Consider the following 14875-nt stretch of genomic DNA (forward strand, 5'->3'; position numbering starts at 1 on the left):
GCGTGGATTGTGGCCGTGACTGCACGTTCCATCGCTCTAACCATTTCGCTTCGCTGGTCGAGCTCAAGCGTGTTGGCGGCATGCGGCGCTCCATCCACAATAATTTTGATACATGCAATGCACAAGAGGAACTATGCTTTTATTTTGATCTCGCTCAAGGATATTATACATTAAATACAATCAAAGTGACTTACGAGCGTGAAAGAACATTAACGCACGAGGGACGTGAAGTACGACTCGCTCCTCGTGAGTTAACAGCTGATCGTTCATCGTCGCTGTCACTCTCGGTGCTTTCACCGTCTTGTACATCCAGTGAAAAATCCTCGTCGTCAAGATGGTTTCTTTCAACATCACTGCTGAAAGCAATCTGAAGAATTTCCTCCGCCGAACGACTTCGACCACTCCGCGTCACCACGTTTACAATTAGAGTAGGGTTCCTTTAAGTTAGAGAGACGTCTGGGCGCGGAGAACATTTTGCTCTCGGATCGGTCAACAAGCAAATCGCTTGAAGTGTGCTGCCACCTATCAACAAACGTACAAAAACAAGCGGCGCAGTATTAGTATTGGCCTCGAGGAGTTACGGAGTCGCCCTCTGTCGGACGCGCCTCGATTGCGTGCTAGGCAGGATACCGCCGGCGCGCTCCCCATAGGTTTTGCTGTCGGCGCTCTACAAAAACACCTCGCGGAAGCCCTCCAGGGCATTTCTGTAAGTACTTTCGAAATGAACTGTGTTCTTTACTGTCAAAATAATAATTTTCGGCGAACTGAAAGCACAAGATAGTCTACAGTCGCTGTCTCTTTGCAGAAAACCGAGCACCCGCGTCACTCTGTCACCGCGTTGGAGACCCCTGAACCGGCTTCTTGCGTGAAAGGTAGTCACTCGCTGAGTGAAAAATATGTGAAATATCTCGTTAGAGTAGACTGCCTGTATAACCAAACGGAGCATAACAGAAAGAAGCCTCAAGCCAGCGATCGCACGGGTTCGCGACGACTGACGGTGCCTCTGCATGTATGAGCGTCTGCATGTATGTTCGTACTGATGGTTTCGCTTTTGCTACGAGCGCGTTTTGGCACCGCGCTGTGAACTTTAGGCCGCAAAATATGAGAATTTGTGAGTAAACAAACAACTACTGTTGCGCGGACGCTATCAGAGCAGTTCAAAAACAATTTCCTTACAACTGCGGCTTCGGTGCGCATGGCAACTTTGTGATCTGCCGTCCCGACGATTCAGTGTTTTTTTTTTTTTTTCAGTCTAAATTCGGGTACGTTTCAATGTCATTTGACAAGTTGTCTCGCCCAGCGTATTGATCGGTCTTCTCAGCGGGCAAATGCCGCTGCTTCTGTTTCTTTATTCAGCGCATTCGTTTCGTTTGGTGCTCACACAAAACGTGAGCAAATGCGACGCCTTTTTTTAATGCTCCTTAATTATCGTTCCGTTTGCATTCCAGTGAACTTGCCGCTCTCTGTCATCAACAAATTCATAGACCAAAGCTTCACCACTTCGAGATTGCTGGTGGAAGAAGAACCAGTATACGAGACCGTGCATGTAGTAGCTTGCGACGCCTAGGAAACGAAAGAAAATACAGTAACGTTTGCCGGACTTGTTCTGCAAACGTCGGCTGTGAACTAGGACCCACACGAACTTGAAATAGCGCTGAATAAAATAGAAGGTATTGCAGCAACCAGCAGCCGCAAAACAGGATATAGCAATTATTTGGCGTGTACCCGAGCAATTTTGGCAGCAGTGTCGTGTCTAACGCCAACAGGGTGGCAGCTTTCCCACGTAAATAAATGAGGCTCCAAGAAAATACATGGCGTTAGCCGGTGGGCTGATCACCGGTGGGCCGATCACGGAGGCAACGCAAAATTTATGTAGCTTATGAAGCAATGCATGCCTCATCAAATGGGAAGGTTGCCCGTCGGCGTCCCGCGTCGGCTGCGTCAACACGAGTGATGCAAAAAATAATCGTCACGTGATGGTGCCACCATATGACGTCATCATGACGTCACAGATCGCCAATATATGTAGCGTCATTATGACGTCACATAATGTGACGTCACATGATGACGTATTCACACGTCATGGTCGCTTTGCATTGCCTCCGTGGTCGGTCACGGAGACCGCGCAAAACCGCGTTAGGTGCAGAACGCTTTTGGAGAGGGGCGCGGGAGATTCAGTACATCGACTGACAAGAAGAAGATGGCTTTCGCCTTCTAGTCATCTTTAACGAATGCATAAGGGACCCTGTGCATTTTAGATGCGAAGTATCTTACCACCACCGGATTGAGGCGGAGCTCAATCCGGTGGTGGTGGTGGTGGTGTGCGGCGTGACCACCCTTACTGCGCATGCGCATACCCTCTCCACACACCTCCTCTCCACTCACCCTCTCCCATCCACTCTCCCCCTCCCCTTCCCCTCTCCACATTCTCTCTCCCCTCCCCCTCTCCCCTCCCCCTTTTCACTCTTCCTCTGAAACGGGGGCTAGACATGCCGAAATTCTCTCCTGCGCAACGCCGCGATGAGCTCGAGCGCATGCGCGTCCCCTCCGCTTCTCTCTCCTCTCCCACGCTGCCCCCCTCTCGCCCGCCTGTCGACCGCGTTCCCCGCTTGCCCTGCGAGAATTAACGGCCAGGCTAGATGGAAGATACGACGCGCGTAGCGTCCCTCTTCGCGTTCCACGACGCGAGGTCGGTAGCACGCCCAACGAACGCCAACGGAACGCGATCGTGCAAGTGCTCCGGCTTCGCATCGCCTCATGGTCCCCTTTAGCGGGAGATGGTGTAATTTTTTTTTAATTTAACGTATCTAAACAATGACTTGCGCATCTGCAGCCGATTTTGTGGACGCTGAGCACGGGGACGACGATCAAGAGGTCGCATTGGAGGGTTCTGAGATGGCATCGCACGTGGTAAAAGGTAGCGCTTTTACTATCCTGTGGTAGATAAGCATCATTTGCCGGCGGGAAGCGCGCGCGAGCCATCGTCTCAGTGCGCGCTGTCTGCTACTCACCGAACATAGCAGGCCCGACGCAGTAACAAAAGTCTTCGTCGCGGAAGTGCTTGTTGCACACAAGACTTGTAGCGGATGGCTACTTGCCGGTTCTTAGCTTTACAACCCATGCTTCACGCTGTTTCTGGTCCCGCGGTTACCGGTGCAGGCTGACACTGGGCTCCGTTGCGTAAACGCGGCACTGCGGCACCGAGCGGTAGAGACCCATGTTCGTCGCCTTCGGAGGCAGCCACTCTATTACAATGGTTTCAATTGAGTAGAAAATGAGAGAAAACTTCCGAATTTGAACAGACCGCAGCGCATGTGGGACTTGGAACTCGTTTTCGAAGCACGCGGCAGTGCGCCACAAGCAGCCGACGCGGCCGCTGAGATCACGTGATCCTGCCAAGCACGTCACGCCGACGGTGGCGCCGGCGTTTCCAGTGGTGGGCCTCGAGGCCATATTTGGCGAAGGACGGCGTGGAAAGCGTTCGCTCCACGAAAGGCGTGGAGCAGACGCGTCCTCGAATGATCGAAACGTCGCTCGCACGATTAGTAACAGCGCTTTGCTGACAAAGGATAGAGGCCCTATTTTAATGTATCAACAACTTGAGATCGCTCAGTTTTACAAGAGCACATCGCGAGCCCGCGCGACCTCCCGCGTACAGTGTTATGGGATTCATGCACTACAAGAAACACTGACCAATGCTATATGCGAGTAAAACAGGGTGAGCTCAACTCAATATGTCAGACGATAACATTTAACTAACCTACGTGGCTACAGAAAGCCTCGCAAAGCTGATAGTGTGCGTACGCTGTGGGCTAGCATTGAAAGCGCGAGTTGCCACGTATTTTCACGAAAACTTTGCGTCTCGCAAGAACGAATCAGATTTCTCGTGTCACGGAGGGCCCGGTTTGTTCTCTGATGCAGGGAACATGCAAAGTCGTAGTGTTCCTTCCTTGCCAACGCGTTAACACTGAGGTTAGCACAGCCGAACAAGGGAGCGACTGCATAGTGCTGCCATTTTATCGTCTACTAACCCTCCTCGAGAGGACGCTCCTGAATCCCGCTTGGCGGCGCGACAGTCTATGGGCATTGCGAATTGGTCGGCTGCCAGCTCTTAAAAAGACAACATGCTACGTGACGTCAGCAGGCAAGAAAACAGTGTTTTACACTCCCAGGTTTACATGCACAGATATACCCGATAAAGTGGACGACCGCCGCAGCAGCTCAATTGGTAGAGCGTCGGGCGCGTTATCTGCAGGTTCGGTCCCTGCCGGCAGCAAGTTGTCTTTAATTAGAATACAGTTAAAAGACTACAAATAATGGCTTCATTGTCTGTTGGTTTTCATTACAAAATTAAGTGAACACTCCAAGAATTAGCCAGTGCTTACAATCGCCTGTAGCCACAACCGTCGCTGTATGTTTAACACTAGCTGCCGTTGCACGAGCACTTCGGGTCGCGTTCAAATGCGTTCCGGATCTTTGCACGGGCGCCTTCGATCCGTGCAATCGAACTACAGTCTCTTACAACCGAAGAATAAGTGCAAACTCCGCCCCAACACTGCGGCGCGCCTGCCAGCCAGCTGGGTTGTTTCAGTTGTAAACCTAACTATACTCTTTCGCTACTAATTTGAATACTATACGCAGCTTAAGAGTTAAATGTTCCTCGTCCCCACTTAAAATATACCGTTTCCCCAAGTAAGCAGAGATGTCGGAATCTTGCCTGAATTTTTTTGGCCAGGAAGTTCTTTTGGACCGAAAGCCAGCGACACGAATATGTGTCTGTATGGGAAAATCACCTATACCTGAAATACGCGAAAGGCATTCGACGTCACGTAATTGAGCAAATGCAATTGGATGGGGCATCCACGCAATTTTTTGTGGTGGCACAGCGATGGCTGTGGGTGGAGCTTACATTTATTTTTAGGTTGTAACCGACTACAAGTTATGGCTGTACCGGCATTGTTCGTACTATGCGTAGATAGCCACTAATCGATAAATGTGATCCCCGTGATCGCAGAGTGCCTTCTACAATTCTGCGCTGTTCGCTTGTAACAAAATTAAGACTCGCAATATCACACGAAGCGGTGTGTGAAATTGCAACTGAGGTTTCGTAATTTGCAGAGAAGCCAGCGTTCTAACGGATGACACAAACAGTGGGCGCCGTGCCAGCACGTACGGACCGGGCGTTACGTATACGTGACCGCACAAAGTATCGGCAGGTGAAAATAATGGCTGGCTTTCCCATAAACGAGAGTAGATGTAGGCATGAAATATCTACCTGCAAATCAGACAATCTAGTGCATCTTTCCAAGGGCACACCCACTGCGCACTTGTTCATATGGACGCCATTGTTTACTGTCACTGAGCGAGATAAACCTTCGACAGCAACCCTTTCCGTCTTCTTTTGCAGGATCAGCATGATCTATAAAGGAAAGGGGGACAAAGCTGGCAAACAACTACCGTCCTACAACAGTGACATTAGTGGTTTACAGGCTGGTGATGCAGATTATAAAGGAAGGACTGCAGGCATGGGTAGAGGATGAGCGGTTGCTGGGGGAACTACAAAATGGGTTCCGGAAAACAAAGGATGTTGGAGGGCAATCTGTGCTCATTGACGCAGCGCACGTACTGAAATAGCTGAAAAAGAACACAGGCCTCTGTGGCTGGCATTTATCAAGGGAGCCTACGATAGTGTGATTCAAGAGGACTTGTGGGAAATACTGGATACACTAGATGTGGAATATGAAGTAACTATTATATTCTTTTAAAGGATATCTATAAAGGTAACAACGTAGTTATGAAATGGGAAAAACAGGTATCCAAGCCTATAGAGATACAACGAGGGCTTAGACAAGGGTGTCCTCGTCACCCTTGTTATTTATGCTGTATCTAAGAAGGTTAGAGGCCAAATTAGAGGGAAGTGGACTTGGATTCAGCCTCTCTTTTGTCAAGCAAGGAAAACGCGTTGAACATTCATTACCAGCATTGATGTATGCAATGATGTAGTATTAATGGCCGACAACAAGGAAGATTTGCAGAGATTGATAGCCATCTGCGGTAATGAGGGTGATAGGTTAAATTTGAAGTTCATTAAGGAAAAATCGGCAGTCGTGCTGTTCAGTGATAACCAAGGCAGTGAGCATAGGATACAGGAGGTCACGCTGGAAATAGTGGATAAGTAGAAATATCTTGGCGTATGGATAAGCAATGGGGCTGAGTATCTAAGGGAGCACCAAAGATACGTGGCGACTAAAGGTAACAGGAATGCAGCTGTAATGAAAAATAGGGCACTGTGGAATTACAATAGGTACGGTGTTGTGAGAGGGATCTGGAAAGGGTTCATGGTTCCTGGTCTGACGTTCGGCAATGCGGTCTTGTGTATGAGATCAGAGGCTCAAGCAAGATTAATTTTTTTTCTGGGGTTTGACGTCCCAAAACCACGATATGATTATGAGACGCCGTAGTGGAGGGCTCCAGAAATTTCAACCGCCTGGGGTTCTTTAACGTGCATCTAAATCTAAGTACCCGGGCTTCAAACATTTTCGCCTCCATCGAAAATGCAGCCGCCGCGGCCGGGATTCAATCCCGCGACTTTCGGGTCAGCAGTCGAGCGCCATAACCACTAGACCACCGTGGCGGGACAAGATTAGATTAGAAGGCAAGCAACGTGGCATAGGTAGGCTGGCTTTGGGAGCAGACGGGGAATACACCCAATCAGGGGGTACAAGGTGACATGGGTTGGACATCATTTGAGGGCAGGGAGGCTAGCAGCAAGATAAACTCCTCGTAAACTGTTGCGCGTGAAAGACGTAGACAGGGAGCACAAAAAGACACACACGGAGCGCAGCAGTTTACGAGGATGAAAAACCAACAAGCCCAAGTCGACACCCTTCTTAAGCAAGATAAAATTTGAGGAGCGATTGAGAGAAATGGGGGAGGAGCGTTGGGCTAGGAAAGTTTTCAGCTACTTATACATGAGGAATGTCGATACAAAATGGAAGAAGCGAACAAGAAAATTGACAATACTTAGAAAACGGCAGGAGAGCCAGCCAAAGGGAACTATCGGTTAAGAAGAAGATGAAAGAAACGGAGAGGGACATGTGGAAAATAGGGATGAGTACGAAATCAGCACTGGAGACCTACCGAGCTTTCAAGCAGGAAATTGCCAAGGAAAAGATCTACGATAATTTTCGGGGTATAGTTCTCTGCTGGTTGAGGCCAGGACGGGAGTATTGCGGACCAAGACGTACCGAGCGAAATACGAAGGGATAGACACGTTATGTAGTGCGTGTGGAGAGGAGGAGGAAACGGCTGAACACTTGATACTGGTCTGTAAAGGGCTTCACCCTATAGTTCATGAAAATGGCGCAGAAATGCTCAAAGCATTGGGGTTTAGGGACAGTGAAGGCAAAATAGACTTTAAGCGGGTGGAAATAACCAGGAGGAGGCGATCCGATTGGTGGCTACGATCAAGGCACGAGTAAAAATTCCTTCACCTACATAGTGCTAGTACTTAACTTCATTCTGTATTACGGCTAGGTGGCGTGAGCCGCCACCCGATCTAAAGGGTACAGCCGTATCCATCCATCCATCCATCCATCAGCACACAAGGCAGGGTAAATTTTTTTAAACAATCGAAATTTGCTTTTTTTTTTGCGTGTTTGAAATGATAAGGCCTTCCTTAAAAATATCCACTGCTCCGCACTTTTTGGCGCGTTTTGATTGAGCCAAAAGGACAAGGTTTTCGAGAACAACTGACGAGCAGCCAATTAAAGGGACCGACAACTGATTTTCCTCGACCCAGTTTTTCACGGCGCGACAGGAAGCTCACCCTTCGTAGCGTTTGTAGAGCCATGGTAGAGCATGCATGGGATCATTACGTCACGCGAAGGCAGCGCCACTTTAATGCATACTACTAACGCAGGCCTATATGTACATTATTATGGAGTAATACCTTTTAATATAAAGAAACGAACAATATTTCAATACTAACAAAAACATCGTCGACCGCGTACAGCAATCAACGGTCACGTGGCCGTCTTCATCGGACCATTCATGTTTTTGCCGCCAGAGGCGCCACAGGTCATTTTTCGCGACTTTCAATTAAGAAATAAAAATATAAATCCATCTCTCACGAAAAAAAAACAGGGTTGGTTTGAGTCAGTCCGACGGACAATCTTTACATCAGTGGAGTCAACTCATTTCATATTCTGGGCAGTTATCGGTCCCTTTAAAGGCCAACTCCGGCGATTTTTCGGCCATGTCAAAGTAATGGTGTTTTTATGTTCCTGAGACGCTCCTGTCACGGGCCCGATAGCGGAAATACTCGGCGAATTGGAGAATAATTTGAAATAAGCAAAAAAGCGCAACACCGAAACCGAAACCCAACAGAGCATACTGTCTTCGCGTGACGTATAAGTCGGAAAAAAAAAACCGGAGATCATGCAAGGCATGCCGGTCCCGCTAGCGAGTAGAAAGCTGCGAAGAGCAGACGCTCAGGGGAAAGGTGACTCCGTCGGAAATCTGGGGGCGATCGGAGATCTTTGTTCGTTCGCGTTCGTTCTGCGGTGCCTACGTCACAAAAGTGAGAGGAGGCGCAGCTCTCCCGCCTAGAACCGCCGAGAGGAAGAGAACAGCCAATCGTGAAGCGGAGAGCTTTCCGGAAGTAGACGCGCATCCTGTGACGTCGGCACGAGGACCGTGAAGCGTTTCTCGCCTTTTAATAAATATAATTACTTTACAGAAAATTATTGCTTTTGCTTCTCAAGCTCAAACACTTTTTCAAACAGCAACAGCTTTGAGTGGTGATATTTAATAATGTTAGTTTTTTTTGACGTCGTCGCTAGATGGTGTCGCGAACGCGAAAAAAAAAAAAAAGAAAAGTAGCGGCAGACGCAGTTTCAAAATTCATTCCTAAACTTATTCGTATTGTAAAACAATTTATTTTCTAAAATAAGGTACCGCCTGTTTCATGGCCGATCCCCCGTGGTGGGTTGCGCCAAGTAACTGAGGACCAACCAACCAACCAACCAAAATGTCGTCCCATCGCAACGTCTGCGTTGGTTCTCGGGTGTCTGATCGTCAAAAGGAGCTTCTGCTGGCTTTTGCGAAAGAGCACCCACAGATCGCGACGCTGTCGTGCCCGCTGGAGCCGTCGTTCACGAGGGAGGACCGGGACGACATGTGGCAGGAGCTGGTAGCGCTTTTGAACGAAGTCCCTGCGCGTAACACCACAGCCTTGCCAAACTCCGAGAGCAGCAGAGGTGAGTGCGAGCACAATCGTATTGTGGTCGGTCATCTTACACGTCCCGCTTGTGCTTTACAGCGGCACCGGAGGCGGCCAGATTACGGGCTAACGCGGCCGCGTCGTGCTTGACAGGGACCGCGCGGGTCGACAGTACGCGAGGCCCAGAGTTCGGGTGATTTGAATCGGTAAGCACTGGCTTAGAATATCATTGTTACTTGTATGCTGCGAAATAGTGTGCTCATTTGCTTCGAGCCATTACGCGCTGTCAGTTTTACTTTTTCAAACAATATCGAGTGAATCACCCGGCCGCCGCGTTGGCTGAGGTGCTAACACGTTGTGCCGCTCAGAACAGAAAGCAAAACAGCCACATTTGCGGTGATGACGAAAGAACAGCCGCGAACTATATTTCGAAGCTCATTAGAGCACCCTACGTGTTCCAACCCATTTCTCAGACCCTCGAGTCGAGTGCGGTGCGTAGCCAGTAGGCTTGCCTCCCTCCACCCCTCTCTCCGAAGTCTGTGTGTCATAGCATGCCGCTGTTGAAACATTCTAAAAAAACATTGCTATTGTCCACTTCCACTCCATACTTCTTATTGCACTCAGTGTGTCAATCAAGAAACTTCTTACTATAACAGGTGAGCCCTGCTCCAGCTGCTGCTGGTGTGGCTGAAGAGGATGTGGCCCAGGATCTTCCCCGTGCCCCAACACGTAAGTTTCACTGATGTTTTTGATTAACTGTAGATGGTGTTACATGCTCACAGGTGATGCTCACGCGTGCAGGCATATGTTTGTGAAGAGATGACATCTGTGGGCATAAAGACAAAAGCTGCGCAAAAAAAAATTTGGCAAATGGTTGCAGGAGCTAGTTGTATGCATAACTGTCAGATGGAATAAACAGGTGTCCTGCCTTGCAGTTATGGTGAAATGTAGCAAAAAAGTTGCATTGCAAAAATGTTCAACATCTTGAAATGTTTCCCTATTTTGTCAATTGCTTCAAAAGTGAAATTGAAAATGTGCTATTGCTAAATATACTGTTCAAAAAGCAAGCTCGTTATATAACTTTTTCACATAGCCATTATACACAAATGCACATGTTTGCACCTGTGTTACACCTGCTTGCTGTGTGTTTTGCATACTGCAGCAGCTAGGGTTTCGGAAGGAGATTGTGTCAGTCATCTCGTAAAGCCGGGCAAACGATTGTGCAGCCCTGAAAAGGGCTGTTTGGTTGCTTCTCATACAGAGGTGGTTAGAGGTGTGAGATGCATTTGATGAGATGAGCGAAAATGAATTTCGGCACCGCTTTGGTCTGTCCAAACGAAGTGCGTTGGTTGTGCGGTGAACCAAGCACCATTCATGGATGCCGTTGGGTCAGTGGATTTTCAACAGAGAGGAAATTGTTGCACACACTGAAACTCTTCACGAACATAAGTTTTCCAGCGAAGAGTCGGTAGCAGGAAATTTATAGATGATAATGGCAACACATTTCTTGGTTTCCAGCTCATGCCGCAGCTGCGAGATGTGGGCAACCGGCAGGCCAAGGCGCTGGAGTTACTAGCCGCAAACACCAGGCGGCAGGGCCAGGCATCATTGGAAAGCTATGCCAGGTTCAACTTCTCGGTGACGTGGTCCACGAACTGCAAGGCGTTGGTACCCTCGCCCGGGCCCTCATTGCAGCGGAAGCCACCTGCACAGTGATTTGTAAAGACTAGTTGTACATATATGCAGATTTATTTTGTAGTATACGCACATAGTGCACTGTAGTGTATCTTATGTTTATAGTGTATACGTGTAGAATATTGTGGCACACTGTACGTTTTCTATCGATTTTTACACATCCTAGAAAAAAAGAAAAGCGTTTGTGAATGGTCTAGGTTGCACAGCAATTTTGAAATATTGCAAGACCAAGAAATAGTTTACGAATACGTGCTTAGAAGTGTTTAGACAACAGGATTGGGTACAAACAGAAATCAATAATAGAGGAAGACATATCAGCAACCAACAAGTTGCATTTTTTTAGCGAGTTCGATTAATACCGGTTTGACTGTGCCTTGTTTTCATGTAATACAATGACTTTCGTGCTGCGAGACGCGTGTGTTACTGCAGAGGAGCAGCAGGCACTTTGTAATAACTCCATTTGTATATTATAAAAGGAAGGTACTTTTATATTCTTTTTCTTGGCATTAAATTTAAAGGACCCCTGACACCAAAATTGAAACCTCGAGATCTTTGTGTTGTTTGACTTTCCTGTATACGGGGGCACATCTGACCGATTATTAGTGACGAACGTTGCCTTTAAGATATCTTAATTTGGTTTTAAAGTAAGCGTGAGTGCTCACTTGAGTTGGCTGCACCTTGCGACATCCTGGTATGACGTAGATAGAGGCAGAGGCCCCGTGTGATGTTCCAAGTGTAAAGCAAGTATTGTGGACGTCACAGAAGGTTTGGGGGGTGCACAATACGAGGACTGGCACCCAGGGAGGCCTATTGTTCCGCACACCTCTGGCTCTGTTGTCTGTTGTCCTGCTGCTCTGGAGGTAGTTTTCCTGAGGGGACACGCACTTAACAGGTTTAACCCATACCGAGGCACCCACATACTTTCAATCTCTACTGCGCCACCACAGCTTGAGTGCACGTGGTCTTTGACGCTCCCCCGCATGGGGCGCCAGTTTCTTGTGGTTTTTAGGCGGGCGTTTTGAAGTGATGCTAAAATGGTCACAATTAACTACGCTAGAATTAGTTGTACGATACGCTAGAGCATTTACGATTTAATTTAAAGATTACCAGACACAAAGCTACAAATTACAGCCAAAAAGTCACCAACAAAAATTTCGCTGTCAGGGGTCCTTTAAGGGATATTTATTTATTTTGCTTTTTATGTGCACTGCTCGTGATACTTGTAATAAAATTTCAATTCTGACACCACCCACGTTGTTCACTTCATTTACGAGCACGATTCTTGTTGCACTAAAGCTACCGCATGTTGCTGTCCTGATTCAAACAGCTTTTTCAGGTTACCACTTTGGCTGTGAATGGCACAATGTGCCATTCACAGTTGAGCTCTCACTTGTGCTTAGTGTGAAGCGCCATATTTTACAACCTGGTCGAAGTATTTCATCAGCATGGCGTTGTGTGACAAGGGGGCATAGGTCGGCAAACTCACTCGTGAGTCGACTCACTCAGATTCAGATCGAGCTGTGAGTCTAGGTGTGTAATACATTGGTGAGTTCGAGTCCGGTTGAAAAACTTTTAGTGAGCCTGAGTCCAAGTGAATCCGCTTGAGGAAAATTTTGGTAAGTCTGAGTTCGAGTGAGCCCCAAGGGCGAAATATATTTCATGAGTGAGTCAGGGTGAGCTCTACATTTTTTGCCGACCTATGCAAGGGGGTTATTCATTGACAGGAGAACCCTGTATCATTGATATGTGTAGCAAACATTTGAAGTGTAGTAAAAAAAAAGAGCCTTTTGTTCATGCCAGTGACAAACACAATGAACAAAGACAAACACGCACCACACAATGCTGCCGAGGTCGTTGCAGGCGGCGGCGTACTCTGCGCAGGTGCTCGGCATGCAGGCCCTGTGGTCCTCGAAACAGGTTCACTACGCGGTTGCGCTGCTGCTGGCTCCCGTTGTGGTGGTGGTGGTAGGTCAGCTGCTGCTGGCAGCAGCTCAGCATCGTCGGTGTCGTCATCATGCCCTTCGAGAACAGGCTCATGTGCCGCCAACGCGATATCGTGCAGAGCTGCACAAGCAGCAATGATGGTGGCTGCTCGATCGGGATTGTAGAGCAAGGTCCGATAACGCTGTAAGCTTTGGAACCTGCTCTTTAGGACCCCGCTGCACCTCTCCACAACAGTGCGCATGGCGGTGTGGGCCTTGTTGTAGTAGTTCTCAGGGGTGCCAGGAGCTGGTCGTCCGGGCACTGGTGTCAGGAGGCACGGTTCTAATGGATAGCTGGAGTCTCCTGCACGAGGGCGGCATGACAGCTGTAGTGATAACGTCTTGAATGTGGCAAGCATTGACAGCACTTACCAAGCAAGCCGCAGTTTTGCTTCCAGGTGCTGACGGAGAGGGCTCCCCCACCATACCCATGAGTCATGACATGACCCCAGGAAACATGGACTGACATCCAGAATCCACAGGTCGGCATCACATGTCTGCAGAATTCAATTCAGTCAAAATTGTACCCATAAAATACCTTCGGTACAATGTTGGCTATTATGTTAAGTCTGCACTGTTACTGTTAAAACACAGTTAAAACTATGAACAAATCATCGACAGGGTAGGACTTGTACCATAAGTTCTAACACGCGGACAATGCAGTGTCAAAGGGTAGTCTGCATATTTACTGCTTGGAACAACCCATCTTCCAGCCAGCAAAGCTGCTGTATGTTTAAGGCAATGTATCACAAATACCTACAACATGAAAACTTGCGACTGAAAAACGGGTTATGAAACAATGCATATTTAATGTACGTGTATTGATCCATGTAACGTCCATCACGACAATGAACAATAAGGACATAATACGGCACATTCTGGGAGCGCTAATCTTAACAATACAAATCGAGAATCAAGCTTCGGGTACACATGGCGAACGAGCAACGGTAATATTATGCACTGTGCAGGCCGCTGAACCAACGTGTACTCCGCGTCACATGATTTCATCGCTTATCCTAAGCGAAGTGCCCTGAAACGAACCAATTCTCGTTCTGGATAGATAGAAAATACCGCTCCCACTATACTCAGTTGCAACAGCCTCAGTAAAGCGGAAATTTTAAGCGATATAAATGAAACAATTCGCTACGCATAGAATGCATGAATAATACTCACGATCATGGTGTTGAATGCGTAGAATCCCTTCCGCGACATGTAATGCGTCGTGTCCGCGGAGCTCAGGCCATGGGGCTTCTGGATGGCGATGAGCGTACCATCCACGCACCCGACCACAACGGGAATCCGCTCGAGCCGCGCGAACGCCGCCTTTGTTCGCTCTTCGAGTCTGTGGTCTCCGGAAAAGGCCACCCACCGTTTTTGCCCGCGACAACAGTAATGGCGTGTTCCTGACGGACGACTGCGACAGGCCGATGAATTCCTCGCTGCCGACAGCTCGCTGGAAGCATCCGATCGCAAAAAAATCTCAGCGCGCACAACACCTTCCGCTCTGTTGAAATCCCACTGGTTCGTTGGCACCCGATGACGGGGTTGAGTTCGTCGCACAACCAACGTACAGCACGTTTCGAGAAACGAAAGCGACGCCGGAATTCACACTCGCCATCTCTTCAAACGCATTTCGCACCTCCTAAACGCCAACGTAGCAGGGAAGCACCGTTGCAAGCGCCATTTTCTCAAAATCAGCTGTTGCGGCAGCCGCAACCGCCGCATCACTCGAAATACATGCCGTGCGACGCCATTGTTCGCTCGAGAGAACGCGAGCGAACGGGCTCGCTCTCCGTTCACTTTACTTTTAGCAGACGACATGCTCGTTATGACGCGGCATGACGTCACCAAAAAAGGAAACATCAAGGAAAAAAAAGAAATGGCCACGCCCCTTAGAGTGGCGTGAGTTGTCCGGCTTCAGCCAATCGCGTGCGATCATCAGAACGAACGCGAACGAACGGCGCAGAACAGAGAT

At 48.4% G+C, this 14875-nt stretch overlaps 1 protein-coding gene and 1 long non-coding RNA gene across 2 annotated transcripts; one reads left to right on the forward strand and one right to left on the reverse strand.

The window, feature by feature from the left end:
- Positions 1-9043: 9043 nt before the first annotated feature.
- On the forward strand, positions 9044-10841 carry LOC125758001 (uncharacterized). The gene is made up of 4 exons (XR_007415685.1): positions 9044-9260; positions 9323-9429; positions 9880-9952; positions 10742-10841. It is a non-coding gene; the product is annotated as an uncharacterized LOC125758001 (long non-coding RNA).
- Positions 10840-14510, reverse strand: LOC125758000 (uncharacterized). Its single transcript, XM_049414402.1, has 4 exons — positions 14074-14510; positions 13273-13397; positions 12752-13204; positions 10840-10928 (listed from the first exon to the last, which is right to left on the reverse strand). The coding sequence occupies exons 2-4, from the start codon at positions 13388-13390 to the stop codon at positions 10840-10842; spliced, it is 660 nt and encodes a 219-aa protein (XP_049270359.1). The 5' UTR covers positions 13391-13397; positions 14074-14510.
- Between the last annotated feature and the right edge of the window lie 365 nt (positions 14511-14875).

The sequence above is a fragment of the Rhipicephalus sanguineus genome, chromosome 4, assembly GCF_013339695.2.
Source record: "Rhipicephalus sanguineus isolate Rsan-2018 chromosome 4, BIME_Rsan_1.4, whole genome shotgun sequence".
Classification (NCBI taxonomy): Eukaryota; Metazoa; Arthropoda; class Arachnida; order Ixodida; family Ixodidae; genus Rhipicephalus; species Rhipicephalus sanguineus.